This window comes from Mercenaria mercenaria, chromosome 5 (assembly GCF_021730395.1).
Source record: "Mercenaria mercenaria strain notata chromosome 5, MADL_Memer_1, whole genome shotgun sequence".
NCBI classification, from domain to species: domain Eukaryota; kingdom Metazoa; phylum Mollusca; class Bivalvia; order Venerida; family Veneridae; genus Mercenaria; species Mercenaria mercenaria.
Window position 1 is genome coordinate 73,428,491 of NC_069365.1, and position 15,339 is coordinate 73,443,829.

The following is a 15,339-nucleotide window of genomic DNA, read 5'->3' on the forward strand; positions in this document are numbered from 1 at the left end:
TGATTAGATGAGCTAATTAATTTACTGAGAATGGTAGTAAAATCCTGTGACCTTAATTCTGGCATATTCATTCAATTGCAATGTCAAACATAGTGCAGTCCTTTTTAATGGACAGATTTGTATTGATAAAACCACTGTATCTGGTACACAACCTAACTTAGAGAGCTCAGTGACTCATTCATTTTTCCTATGAAAATACATAGTGACATACTTTAGTTTGAAGTTAAAAACAGAAATAAGCATATTTCGAATAACTTTAATTATAAATAAGTTAAAAACATAAAAGAGCTATCTCTTAAATCTTTTTTAATGCCATAAAATAAGTGATCCATGTACAAAAAGACTTAAATAAAAATACTGCAACGTTAGTTAAAAAGGATTAAAATAAAGTGTAAAAAAATATACAATTTGCTTTCTGTTTACTACTTTTCATTCAAAATTTGTGTGGATGTTAAAATGAATTTTGGAATGTAAGTTTTGGGAAGGAGTAATGAATGGATGAATCTTTTTGAACATGGATATCATTTTGCAAATATGAGAATGATGAAAGATTTATAGAGAGTAAAAGATGAAGAATAGTTTCAAGACGGACATAAAAACATTATATACACTGTACAAAACAAATATATAGACGTAAAGAATCTACATGCACTGATTTCATAAAATTGTCTATTTGGTTTGCCATTTTTAAAATCAAAGCTTTCGTACATCATACTCCTTGAGGAATTTCACAACACTTTAAAATGCAATAGACATTCATAAATCATCTGAACAGGAACTTGCAACAGTCCTTTCTATTTACACACTTCATCGATCTCTAAGGAGTCAATCTTTCAATTTTTCACACATACTTCAATCACACAAGAAGCGCAACTTCTGAGTCACTTTGTTGCAAACAAAATAAAATTTCATTCCATCCATGATGAAAATGTATGCTGCCTTTCTATTGCACTAAAAATATCTATAAAACTGTCTCAGTACAGCAAATTGGTAAAAGCAACTAATTAGAATCCTGATTGGCAGTAAAACATCTTGAACACATTATGGTGGTACCTTTTCTCTCGCAGCTATTTCACAGCTGCAGGAAATCACGTTGGCACCTGAATTACTTGTAATAAATAGGCTCTGCCTACACATAACCATCTACAATTCACAGGACATCTCTCCCTTTTATCATCTTAACTCGCACTGTGCATCTCTGTAAAAGGGTTTCATGACATTCTTGTTGTATGACCATAAAAGAAAATCACTTCAAAATTTGTTACACATCTTTTTGAAGAATTTAAAACAAGCAGAATACAATCAATTTTTCGCTACTTCTAAAAAGATTTAATGATAAAAACTGTAGATAGATGTAAAGCCGATACTCTCGATTTTTTTAAGTTGCTGGAATTCCAACAAGCATGTGAGGAAACCCTTTGACGGTGCTAGATTCGAGTTGCATGGCGCTGTAGCACTGTGAACTGTATGTGGCTATCTGCAGGCGGACCTCTATTCAACACTGTTCAGTCCATGAAAGAACTTTGGTAGAGAACACAACACTACATTATCCTAACACCTAGACAGCAAGCAAGGCCAAATTGTGTGGCACCGGATTCTTAGTAAAGTCTGACACTTGGTGGTACCTGTAAAAGAAAGCATTCATTTATTTTCTGCTTAAATCTTTACTTTAATCAAATTGATATGAACTGCTGAAACTTTATTAAGTTCAGCCATAACTCGTATGACTGAAAATTCGATATTGTATGCAACTACATGCAATCTTTTTAGAAGAATTCATGATAAGTTTTGCATGAAAGATTATCAACAGTATTGTGCGGAGAAAAGCAGTACAAACTAAATTGTCCAGTCAGCTTAGCCAGAAGCTGTTAAGAACAAAGTTTGTTTTCATTGTAAAATGCCCATGATAATCGAAAGTTTATGCTATAATATACATTATATGATTAAAGTAAACTCAGTAGCCTGAAAATCTATTTTCCTACTCACTGAAATTACTTGCTGCAAGTGATACAGATTTGCCGGTGTTCTTTTTATTTATGTATTAATTTCAATTTTTTTACTGAAAAGCTGATGATATTTAGTCTGTTGACTGTCAGTAAAAACTTTAACCCAAAAAATTCTAAGTTAAAAAGGGGGATAACTCTGTCAAAATTCAAATCAGTTATTGGGATTGTTTTTCCTGGTGTAGACTTTAACAGTAAATAACTATTTTTAGTTTCAAGTCAAAAGCTTTGACAGTAACAGATATTTGACTATCAAAAACTTATACCAAACAAGAGGGCCAAGAAGGCCCTGTATCGCTCACCTGACCTATTGACCTAAAGACCATCAAGATTAACATTCTGACCAAGTTTCATTAAGATATTGTATAAATGTGGCCTCTAAAGTTTAAACTAGCTTTTCTTTTTGACCTAGTGGCCTATTTTTTGATCCGACATGATCCAGATTCAAACTGGACCTTGAAATCATCAAGATTACCCTTCTGACCAAGTTTCATGAAGATACAGTCATAAATGTGGCCTCTACAGTGTTAACAAGCTTTCCCTTAGATTTGCCCTAGTGATCTGGTTTTTGAACCCACCTGACCCAGATTTGAATTTGACCAATAGATCAAGATTAACATTCTGACCTAGTTTCATGAAGATATTGTCATAAATGTAGCCTCTACAGTGTAGACTAGCTTTTCCTTTGATTTAACCTGGTGACCTAGTTTTTGATTCTTCATGACCCAGGTTCGAACTTGACCTAAAGATTACCAAGATTAACATTTTCACTAAGTTTCATGAAGATACAGTCATAAATGTGGCCTCTACAGTGTTAACAAGCTTTTCCTTTGATCTGACCTAGTTTTTGACCCCCCCCCCCCCCCCCCGACCCTCTACAGTGTAAACTAGCTTTTCCTTTGATTTGACCTGGTGACCTAGTTTTTGATCCTACATGACCCAGATTCAAACTGGACCTTGAGATCATCAAGGTTAACATTCTGACCAAGTTTCATGAAGATACAGTCATGAATGTGGCTTCTACAGTGTTTACAAGCTTTTCCTTTGATTTGACCTGATGACCTAGTTCTTGATCCCAGATGACCCAATATCAAACTCTCCAAGATTTTTCTGAGGGTTACATTCTGACTAAGTTTCATTAAGATTGGGTCAAAAATGTATCCTCTAGAGTGTTAACCCCAGATGATCCAATATCGAACTCGTCCCAAGATTTTACTGACGGTAACATTCTGACCAAGTTTCATTAAGACTGGGCCAAAATTGTGACCTCTAGAGTGTTAACAAGCTTTTCCTTTGATTTGACCTGGTGACCTAGTTTTTGAACCTAGATGACCCAATATCAAACTCATCCAAGATTTTACTGAGGGTAACATTCTGACCAAGTTTCATTAAGATTGGCTCAAATTTGTGACCTCTAGAGTGTTAACAGTCAAATTGTTGACGACGACTGATGACGGACACAGGTGAGCTAAAAATTCTAAGTTAAAAAGAGGCATAACTCTGTCAAAATTCGAATCTGGGTTATGCAGATCGTTTCTCCTGGTTTAGACCTTAATAGTAAATAACGACTAAGTTTCAAATTAATAGCTTTGATAGTAGCAGAGATATTTGACTTATCAAAAACTTTTAACCAACGGCGATGCTGGGGCAAGTGCAATAGCTGTACTTTTTCTTCGAAAGTTGAGCTAACAATCAAGGCATGTTGATATATACTCGGCGTCACTGAAAGTTAGCACCCTAATTGGACTGTATTAAATGCATAACGCGACTACATTTTTGACGCAGCTGAGACATCACTGGTGTAAAGATTTGTCAAATTCGATTAACTCCATTTGAGGCACGTGCAAAATGACTTTTTTCCAGCAATGTCGACATGCACAAATTTTCTATTGCAAATCATTCATCACACTTGGAAGTTAGTCGTCAGACTAAAAGTTATACATTAAAAAACCTAGAATATTCTTGCTAAGAATGCCACGTTTAAGGCACGATCAACGCCATGAGGCCATTGGCATGGTTGACGCCGAACTTTCATGTCATGAAATTGCATGTCGTATGTGCTCTTCTCACCAGACAGTCATGAAATGGGTTAGGAGACATGATCAGACAGGGTCTATGAGTAATAGAAACCGCACAGGCCATGAAAAAGTGACGTCGATATTGTAAAAAATAGTAAAGAGATATATATTAGGTGGTAACTTTTCAGTCACGCTGAGTATATAAATTCAGTAAAGTATTTACTTGTCTTGCTTGTATTTCTCCTGCACCGCTTGTTGCTGATGTGACTCGGCACCAAGGTAGGTTTTGTGCAGGTCCTTCAAACAGTCGACAAAATGCCCAATTTCATACCCTGTCTTCTTCACCAATGCCTCCGTCTGAAAAGTTAATGTACATCTTACAAATTGGTGGTACCATCAATATTACCATGAATTCAAGTAGGAAATATGCATTTTCCATCAGTTAAACCATGGTGCAAATAAACATTTCAAAATATTCCATCACATTGATTTGATTATACTTTGTCAGCACAGTCTCAATGGAGGTCCATTCTTTGGAATAAAGGTTTTGCTGGTCAAACAATAGATTCTTGATTTTTTAATGTATAAAATGTAGTCATTTTTCATTACAGTTAAACTGTTATTCTATTGCAGGTCTTCAATTTCATCATTTCTTTCTAAATTAAGAATCTCAACATACATAAATGCATTCTATGTTCTTTAGGTGCACTTCTGGGCTTGCAGTTGCATAGGGAGGTGTCAGCAACTAAATGTGTAAAAAGTTTAAAAATAATAGCGGTGAAATATCCCTGTTGCTATTCTGTGCAATATAGTGTCCACAGACTAGCCATTAGTTTTTGGAACTCCAACCAATGTTGGGCGGTTAAAACCACCCCGGTCAATACTCCCTGAAGTGGTCAATACTGGTCGATTGGTCAATTAGTCAATACAGACTGTTAAGATATTTTGCAAATTTTATGAACAATTAAATAATGACTGTTTAAGAGCATCTGAGGCTTGATGAAGATGAATGCATGCATTATCATTTAGTTAAAGCAACCTAATCAGTACTCCCAAATTGGTCAGAAGTGGTCGATTGGTTAATACCGGTTGATACTGGTCATTGAACATTTTCTGTTAGATTAGATTAGATTACAAAAATATATTATTTTTCTACAAAAAATGTGACAATAAGTGAAACAAGAGCACCGCCTTGCGGGTGCTGACGCTCATCTGATTTTTTTTTGTGTAATAGAAATATTGTCCTACCCATGATTTTCTAAGTCTAAAAAGGGCCATCATTCTTGCAAAAAGCAGGATAGAGTTATGTTTCTTGATGTTCAGTGTCTACTTATGATGGTGAAAAACTGTTGCAAGTTTTAAAGCAATAGCTTTGATAGTTTATGAGAAAAGTTGACTTAAACATAATACTCAACCAAGAAAATGATTTTCTAAGTCCAAAAGGGGCAATAATTATTGCAAAAAGCAGGATGGAGTTATGTTGCTTGCTGTACAGGGTCAGCTTATGATGGTGAACAAGTGTTGAAAGTTTCAAAGCAATAGCTTTGATAGTTTAAGAGAAAAAGTTGACATAAACATAAAACTTAACCAAGAAATCTGACATTTTCTAAGTCCAAAAAGGGCCATAAATCTTGCAAAAAGCAGGATGGAGTTATGTCTCTTGCTGTACAGGGTCAACTTATGATGGTGAACAAGTGTTGCAAGTTTTAAAGCAATAGCTTTGACAGTTTAGGAGAAAAGCTGACCTAAACATAAAACTTAACCAAGAAAACTGATTTTCTAAGTCCAAAAGGGGCAATAATTCTTGCAAAAAGCAAGATGGAGTTATGTTTCTTAATGTACAGGGTCTGCTTATGATGGTGAACAAGTATTCCAAGTTTCAAATCAATAGCTTTGATAGTTTAGGAGAAAAGCTGACCTAAACATAAAACTTAACCAAGAAATCTGATATTTTCTAAGTACAAAAGGGGCCATAAATCTTGCAAAAATCAAGATGGAGTTATGTTTCTTGCTATACAGGGTCAGCTTATGATGGTGAACAAGTATTCCAAGTTTCAAAGCAATAGCTTTGATAGTTTAGGAGAAAAGCTGACCTAAACATAAAACTTAACCAGGCAACGCCGACGCCGACAACCGCTCAAGTGATGACAATAACTCATCATTTTTTTTCAAAAAATCAGATGAGCTAAAAACTGCTAATTTAACTGAGCTTAATTTGTAGAAAGTATTTTATAAACTGTAGCAGTAAGTGTTTGATTCACAAGTGATAAATCTAATTATTTTTACAGGTATAAATAATTTAATGAAAAATTGCTGTGAACACCTGGACCCTTCCTTGAAGTGGTTTGTATTTTGATAGCAATTGTCACATTGCCTAATTGACACCATGTCTTACAATATACAATATATATGTTTCTGGCACTTATTAGCTGTCATGATCAATAACCCCATATTCTCAATACTTGCATGGTAACTTTATTTTAAAAATAAGTAATGCAATCAAAGTATTCAATTGACCAGTATTGACCACTACATGTACTGATCAGGAATATTGTGTAGAACCAAAATTTGAATTGACCGTTACTGTCCATAAGTGTAATTTATAGTAATAAAATCTTTAATTAATTTAAAATAAAGGCTAAGTACTGTAAGAAGATAAAAGCATAGAATAAACTAGTATTATTAGTCTTAAGTATATTGTCCAAAGTGGAGCCTGACCAGGACACATTGCCAATGACCAAAATTGAATCGACCAGTATTGACCACTCTACATTTTAATGAACAAAATTTTATATTATTCAAATTACTTTATCATATTTATATTACTATTACAGCCTGTGCTAATCTGGGAATGTACATTATGTAAAAGTGTTGAATAAACCAGTATTGACCTCTCAAGAGTGACCATAGTATTGAATCGACCAGTATTGACCGCCGGCCCGGTCAATACTCATATTGACCGGCTTTTTGCCAACATTGGCTCCAACTTTATTAAAACCAACGGGATGGCTTCCAAAAAGTTGAAATACTTACCCATGGTTCAAGTCCAAGTGAATATCTGGCTAGACACAATGCTGCTGCAGCTGTAATGCTAGGTACATACTTAAGGTAGGTATCCATTTCTATCAATGTCAACTCTGCCAAGAACTGAAATGCAACAAATACAAATTTTTCATTGTATGGATATTAGAGAAACTGTATGTGTATTACTGGCTCAATCAAACTTTATTTTTGGAGACAATTCATCTACAGCAAGGATATGTTGGCAGTGCGCTAAGAGCTGTACCATTACTGCTTAAACAGCTTATATACAAAATCACTCCAATTGGGATGCAGACCAATGACCGAGTGTAAAAGCTAAACCTATTCTTTAAAGTAGAGCTAAAAATTAGCTACCCAATGATTTTAGACCATGCTGCTCGAAACTAGTTTTGCTAAACATTTATGCAGTCCTTTAGGTCAGGTTTAATGTTACTTAACATGAGATTTTTAGCCTCGATAATATGTGCATCTCAACTTAATGGTGATGAAAAACACAAGTTTTATTTTTAAAACTGAATTGAAACTGTAAGCCCAGTACACAAGATGTGATTGACATTATGTTAAGTACAGTGCCTTGATTAATATTCAAAAGAACAAAAATAGTTGCCTACCATGGTCAAAGCCTTCAGTTTATCATCTGCATCACAAGATTTGGCAAAGTCCTCACAAAACCAGTTTGTGGTTGGCACAGCAACATCGAAAGTCAGCACCTTGAGGATAAGATGTTCCATTCTTAGAACTTGCTGAGCACTGTATGTGTCATCAGTGATGTATGCAAATTCCTTCACATCTGGAGGGTAAATTTCCTCGTATTTGCTGAAATGTCAATGTTATTCAACACATAAAAACAAACCTTACTTAATTTTTTTATATAAAATGTTCTAAACAGCCTTGTCTTGCAGTAAGCAAGAAAAAGATCTGGAATAGAGCCATATGTCCAAGATCCTTTTCCGATAATTTCATACTGAGAGCAACTATACAATATGGGCAGTTTATCCTGCCAAGAAAACAAGTTAAAATTTGCTCAGCAGTTCCTTTCACAGAACAAACTCATCGTGGCTAAGAGAAGTGAATGTAATTTATTCTGTCAAAGCACAGAAGTGTACAGTGATTCAGGTAACTGATTTATAAACTTAAGTGTGTCATACTTACGCAGCTAAGAACATGCTAGCAGCACCGACCAACTGTAGCTTTCCTCGCAATACTGAGATTTTGGACAAAAATCTGTCAATATAGTTGACCGCAAGGAACAGTGTTTCTCTGTGAAGCTTGTATTCTTCTGATACTTCTACCAACCAATCAACCAAAATGGATCTCATTGATGAAGTGATATCCTGCTGTCTTTTCATATATCCTGGCTTTGCTCTGTTCCTCATCTAAAACACAGATCAATTCAATAAATACATACAAATGTACTTAATATCTAAGGGTGTCAAGTTATGTAAATTACCCTGAATGAAATGTTGACTTGGGTTAAAAACAGTGCTCAGCAATCTTGCAATTTACCAGAAGCTCACTTTAACCTTTGGAAATGGCAATGTAGTAGCATCTTAGCTGAAAAGGCATTTCTAAAAGAATCTTCAGATTGCCAACAATACTAGATATCAAGACACCGAAAAAATATGGTATAAAGGGATTTTGTATACCTCTGCTTGTCTGAGGTAGTTGTAGATGTCCTCTTCATATTCTGGGACGGTCAATATCACAGCTTCTCTATCAATAGGTTTCTTTTCATCATCTGATATATCCAGTACCATAGGAGATTCTGAAATAGATATATATGTTACAATACATAAAATTCCTTAAAAAGCATACGGTCAATAGAATACTTTAAATATAGACAGACTGAATTGTAAATCCAGAGAATTACCCATAATGAAAACAGTGATCAAGGACTAATACTGGCCACAGCTTTAATGACTGAAACTTAAACTTTGTATATAACAGCAAATTCTCAATTGCTTTAAGGTAACTTGACAGGAACAACCAAGATGGCGTCATGAAATTAGGGTTGGTCACATTATTTATCCCTATAGACAATATGCTGCTATATAGGTCTAAAAATGCATTTTAATCATTTAACACACACATAAACAATTGTAAAAATGCAATTAATTTATAAAATTATAAAATCAAATGTTCTGAAACTCACCATGAAAACTAGTCAATTTTTGTGCGCATTTTGCAGAAAAGTTAGGTATCCAAACTGAAAATAATTTATATCCTCATATATTTGAATGTGTCCTTCAGGTGCTCCACCTATGAACAAAAGAACTTATCCACTGAGTTTTATGCTATTTGCTCTGGAATTTCATCAGTAAATTATAAATTTCAATATTTTGTTGCAAATAAATTCAGTAACAAGGGGCTATGCAGTTCCAAAAATATGTTTATTGTAAAACTCACCCAGTCCTATGAATGGAAAATGAACCTAAACATAGCTGATTTTGGGTATATTACATTATATTTTATTACCCTTTCATGTTCAAATGAAAAAAACCCTTATCTAAGCTGTCTCTGTATTTTTTGGAGGCAACAGAAAATCAAGAAAATGTACTTTATCAGGCTGGTAACATTGCCCGATCGGGCTTATGACACAAAAAGTAATATTTCTTGACAAATAATGAAGATATTTTTTTTCAAACTTGGTCCATTTATTAAGCATTACATATAATGCTTATCAAGATAGAAATAACTTTGTTGCCTTTAGTTTAGTAAGAATTACTTCCCTCTTTCAGATTTTTATGATGCATATTTTTTGAAGGCCAAAAATATTATGTTTTAATGCAATGTTTAAAACAGAAAAGGGTTCAATGGCTTTCTAGTGCTCCAAACTTGTGCGCCAATACCTTTATTCTATATATTTAGGGTAAATACTTTGTTTCTACTGCAGATGTATGAGCAATTTTTTTAGGACTAACATTTCTCTATAATGTTGTAAGTGAAAGCAGAGTAAAATGAATACATTCATGTACTAGCGCAATAATTTAGAGCATTAGAAAGCCAATTAACCCTTTTTTGTTTTAAACTTAGCATTAGAACATTGTTTTTTTGGACTTAAAAGATTATGTGTCATAAAAATCTGAAAAGGGGAAATAATTCTACCAAAGCTGAAGGCAAATAAGTTATTTTTATTCTAATTTGTATCATTTGCTATGCTTAACAAATGGACCAAGTTTGAAAGAAATATCTTCATTATTTTTCAAGAAATATTATTCTTTGTGTCATAAGCCCGATCGGGCAATGTTACCAGCCTGTTTATCTATTACATTAAACATACATTAATTTAGTATGGCCTAAGATCCACACTTTCCATGAGATTTCCATGCAAGTCAGTAAAGTTTTGACATTGAGGGTTATTCAAACAGTAGCAAACACATTTTAACAAGGACACGGGTTGAAAAAATTGTAAACGTTTTATAAAATTTAAATACAAACAATGTAGAATTACTAAGAAATGAACACATCACTTAAAACTCTTAATATGTGAGGATGTAAAGTCTCAGAAATAAAGACAAAGTAAACTTACATGTACTTTGAATTTTTTTAACGACCCTCATACTGCAAGCAGGTTAAAACTTTTTAGGGTGTAAAATATAGAAACTTATATTTTACTGATGAAATTCCAGAGCAAATAGCATAAAACTCAGTGGATAAGTTCTTTTGTTCATAGGTGGAGCACCTGAAGGACACATTCTAAGATATGAGGATATAAATTTTTTTCAGTTTGGATACGTAACTTTTCTGCAAAATGCCCACAAAAATTGACTAGATTTCATGGTGAGTTTCAGAACATTTGATTGTATATTTTTATAAGTTAAATGCATTTTCACAAGTGTTTATGTGTGTGTTAAATGATTAAAATGCATTTTTAGACCCCTGTAGCAGCATATCGTCTATAAGAGTAAATAATGTGACCAACCTCAATTTCGTGACGCCATCTTGGTTTTCCCTGTCAAGTTACCTTAAACTACAGAAATTTTGACACGGCACTTACAGCTGCAGAATGAAGGTTTCTAGTCTATGCATATTTGACAATGCTACATTTAAATGAAAATATAGCATTTTTAAAAGCCCAAGTGTTTAAACTTCATGGTAAGAAATAAAATACAGTTGCCATACATTTTAATGAACAAATAGCAATATTTCCAAAAGACACAAAATTTACCCATAGAGTCCTCTAAACATATTATGTCTGGAGATCCTGGTACTTGTGCCAGTGGGACTCTTGGTTGTGGAACTGCTGTTACAGCTGCAGAAAGCTCGGTACTACTGTTCAAGACTGCTGGAGCTTTTGCGACAGCCTTCGTTTTCTTTGCTGGCTCATCAACAAACACCGAGAACTGGCTTGGTTGCTGGCCAAATGGCTTGGCAGATTTCTTCGAGAAAGCATTCTCATCTTGAATGGCGAAATCAGAAGCCTGCAATAGATAAAATTGCATAATAAATGTGCATGTGATGCAAAAACAGTCCAAGTGATAGGGAGTGTAATGATTTTAGTTAGTCTGTAACTATAAAAAAGCCAGTGATATGGATAAGCTGAATGATCAAGGCTTGTGTAAAACAAACTAGGAAAAGCAGTTTGGAAAGTTAACCACAATGATAAATTTGTTCAACCTTGGTTCAAAAGGAAAATTTGATTTTCAGTAACACCACTCAGAATTTTGATGGGCACATGAAAGCAAATTATTCATCCTTGCCTTTTGCAACATGTCCATTTGGAGGGCAAATGAGACTCCCAGTTAAGTAAATTATAATGTAGCAGTTTGCAAAATTCAAATTTCATTTAAAAAATATAGATAAACAATTTCAAACAAGATAAACAAAGGTTACCTTTGGTTTTGCCGCCCTTGCTGGCTGGACACGGATTTGCTGATTTACTTGGTTCGTAATCACACCAAGAGCTGCCCGTTTCTGTCCACCCAAACCAGCATTTCTCGTGCTTGCTTTTCCTCGGCGTGGCACCTGATTTTCATCCTGATGAAGTGCAAAAGCTTGTGACATTTTTAGTTTTTCACACGACCACGACCTTCAAATTCAAACGAATAAATAAGATTGCAAAAGCAATCTTTAATTTTCTAAGTATGAAACTTTGTTTATAACTGCACTTTCAACAAAAATTCAAAGTCTTTCTTTTCATTCAAATCCTTGGAGTTGCCTTCTTGAAAAGAAAATTTTGAATGGCAATGTATTTCTTTTGACAATCGTTGAATTCCCCGCTAGCCTCAAATGATCCAATGAAAACTTGTTTTGTGGGTCACATGGCATAAAACAAGCCATTCAGCATAAAGACGTCATTCGGACATTTCCGTAATATTCCGTTTGACAGGAACCGGAAGTCAATTAGCGCGAGTAGGTGTTTGGCAAATTGAATAATCTTTACTCGGCGTAGTTGCTACGTGAAAACAATCAAGGTGTCTATTAAGTGTACTTATTCAAAGTAAACAAGAGTGCTAGTTAAAGAATGGTGATAAAGTGTAATGATATGTTTTATTTTTGTTTATTGAGAAAAAAAAAACGCATTAAAACATTAAAAGAAAAAAAAAGATATGTTACACCTTTAAACTGGATTTAATAAATAAAATTAATGGTTAAGATCCAGATTAAATTATCATACTTGTACAAGAGAATAGGTAAAAGTTATAGAAATGATATTTATGATCACCTTGACTGAATTCCGCGGATGATTAATTGTTATTATATTATTGTTAATTGTTGATATTAATCTACGCTCGAGCAATAATTAGTTTCAGGTGACATCCATAACCATAACATCCTACCATCGCCCCGTGGGTCGATGCTGAAACGACGATATGAGACTTTTCTGGTCAATGGTATAGTAGACGCAACTTGACCCCGATGGTTGACCTTTGTATTATGATACATAATGAGGCACAACGTATTAGTAAAAAGGAGTGTACGTAAAACGCTTCATCTCTTTGCATTAAAAAACACGAGCTGCACGACAAAATAGAAATATAAATTTGTGTAAATAAGAATTAGTGTATTGGAAAGTTTTAACTGACCAAATGTAAGTATACATACTTTGATATTGCACTGTATACAAACTAATTCCATATAAATATATACGGCTACCCTAAGCACCCCCTTATTTCTACAATGAAATAATCGATATGAATAATCAGCCTAAAGTCAACCAACGCGGTCAAGTTGCGACTACTATATGACGTGCGAAACAATAATAATAATAATAATAGATAAATAAACAAACATTAACTTTGCAGTGTACACGTGATATTACGATCATCTCGAGGCGTGTCCCGTTGTCTTCGCAAAGGCATATCAAGTTACATGTTATATACATCGTTCATTAAGACGATAATTTAAAACGAAATTTTGTGCGATAATGACTTCTCTAAATATAAGAGAGAAAAAGGCAACTTAACCTTGAATTTGTCAAAAGCTACTAGGGGAAACTTTTGATGTCTGTTCTTTATTTTCACATTTTTTTTTTTTGTGATTTGAGTACCATGAAACAGGAGAGAAAAATACCGGAAATTTCAGTATGGTCACACGGTAATCTTATAGAGCAACAACTGCATGTACTTAAATGTTAATCTGCATTATTTACCAATTTCAAAGTCAGTTCCGCGCAGCGGGAATGAAAATATTTACAATATAGCGCACATCAACAGTTAGATTTAGGATTATTTAAAATGCGGACAATAGAACCTTATAATCTCTAAAGCATTGATACAGGCGCGACACAAATCGTTCTTGGCGCGCCTGAATTAATGCCAGCGTCTGATTGCGCCAATTTTCTCTCTTATTTTTCCGTTGAGTGCATGACATTAGATTAACGTCATTTTTTCGAGATTTAAGAATGCTTTCATTTGTTAGTAGTTGTAAATCATGTACAGCATTGTCATCAAGCTTTGCATAATTTAGTTTAATCATATTTCAAGGCTTACTATTCATATTCATAATATTTTATAACAGTAATTGTACATGTATGCACAAAACAATAAGCAAATGGACTTGCAACGTTAATAAACGACCCTTTCCGATAGATATAACACCTAGTAAATATATATAGGCAGGGATTTCTTTATAAAATGATGAAGTTTCGCTTCGTGGCTCGGAACGATGTAAAAATGTGAGGAAGTTGGGGATGGAGGCGACTTTGGTCAGCAGGACCACTGGTGGCATGACAGCGGTAAGATATAACACTTTCAAAGACGTTAATTGTTATAGAATTTAGCTGTGCTCTGTATCATACACATTAAAATAACTGTTTATCGTCGTTTTCAATATCTTGCTACCTGTTTCAGCAGTTCTGAAATTTTCTTGCTGACATGGAGGCAAGTCCCTTTAAACACTGACCACCGATTGCAGGAACTTAGAATATTTCGTGTGACGATTTTGTATAATGCCTTGATAAATCTAGGTGGAGTTTAAAACATGGGTCGGGTAGGGTAAAAAAACTAGGTCATATCTAGAAATGTTGTTTTATCGCAAGAGACCAATTTTTTGGTCCAATCTTAATGAAAATTGGTCAGAATATTTGTTTCCATGAAATCACTAGGTCAACATGTTTTACACTGTTATGGAGTGTTTCTTAGGTGAGCGACCTAGGGCCATCTTGGCCCTCTTGTTTATGGTTAATCTTTTAGCACTAGAGAATAGGGATGGCATCTGTTGTTTTGTTTATTTTTTTTAGCTCACCTGTCACAAAGTGACAAGGTGAGCTTTTGTGATCGCGCGGTGTCCGTCGTCCATGCGTGCGTGCGTGCGTCAGTCCGTAAACTTTCGCTTGTGACCACTCTAGGGGTCACATTTTTCAAGGGATCTTTATGAAAGTTGGTCAGAATGTTCACCTTGATGATATCTAGGTCAAGTTCAAAACTGGGTCACGTGCCTATAAAAACTAGGTCAGTAGGTCTAAAAATAGAAAAACCTTGTGACCTCTCTAGAGGCCATATATTTCACTAGATCTTCATGAAAATTGGTCAGAATGTTCACCTTGATGATATCTAGGTCAAGTTCGAAACTGGGTCACGTGCCTTCAAAAACTAGGTCAGTAGGTCTAAAAATAGGAAAACCTTGTGACCTCTCTAGAGGCCATATATTTCACAAGATCATGATGAAAATTGGTCAGAACGTTCATCTTGATGATATCTAGGTCAAGTTCGAAACTTGGTCACGTGCCTTCAAAAACTAGGTCAGTAGGTCAAATAATAAAAAAAACCTTGTGACCTCTCTAAAGGCCATATTTTTCATGGGATATGTATGAAATTTGGTCTGAATGTTCATCT

At 34.6% G+C, this 15,339-nt stretch overlaps 1 protein-coding gene across 1 annotated transcript; it reads right to left on the reverse strand.

The window, feature by feature from the left end:
* Positions 1–242: 242 nt before the first annotated feature.
* On the reverse strand, positions 243–12,279 carry LOC128557138 (G2/mitotic-specific cyclin-A-like). Its single transcript, XM_053543962.1, has 8 exons — positions 11,897–12,279; positions 11,232–11,484; positions 8,710–8,828; positions 8,216–8,439; positions 7,675–7,879; positions 7,055–7,168; positions 4,245–4,378; positions 243–1,625 (listed from the first exon to the last, which is right to left on the reverse strand). The coding sequence occupies exons 1-8, from the start codon at positions 12,065–12,067 to the stop codon at positions 1,559–1,561; spliced, it is 1,287 nt and encodes a 428-aa protein (XP_053399937.1). The 5' UTR covers positions 12,068–12,279; the 3' UTR covers positions 243–1,558.
* Between the last annotated feature and the right edge of the window lie 3,060 nt (positions 12,280–15,339).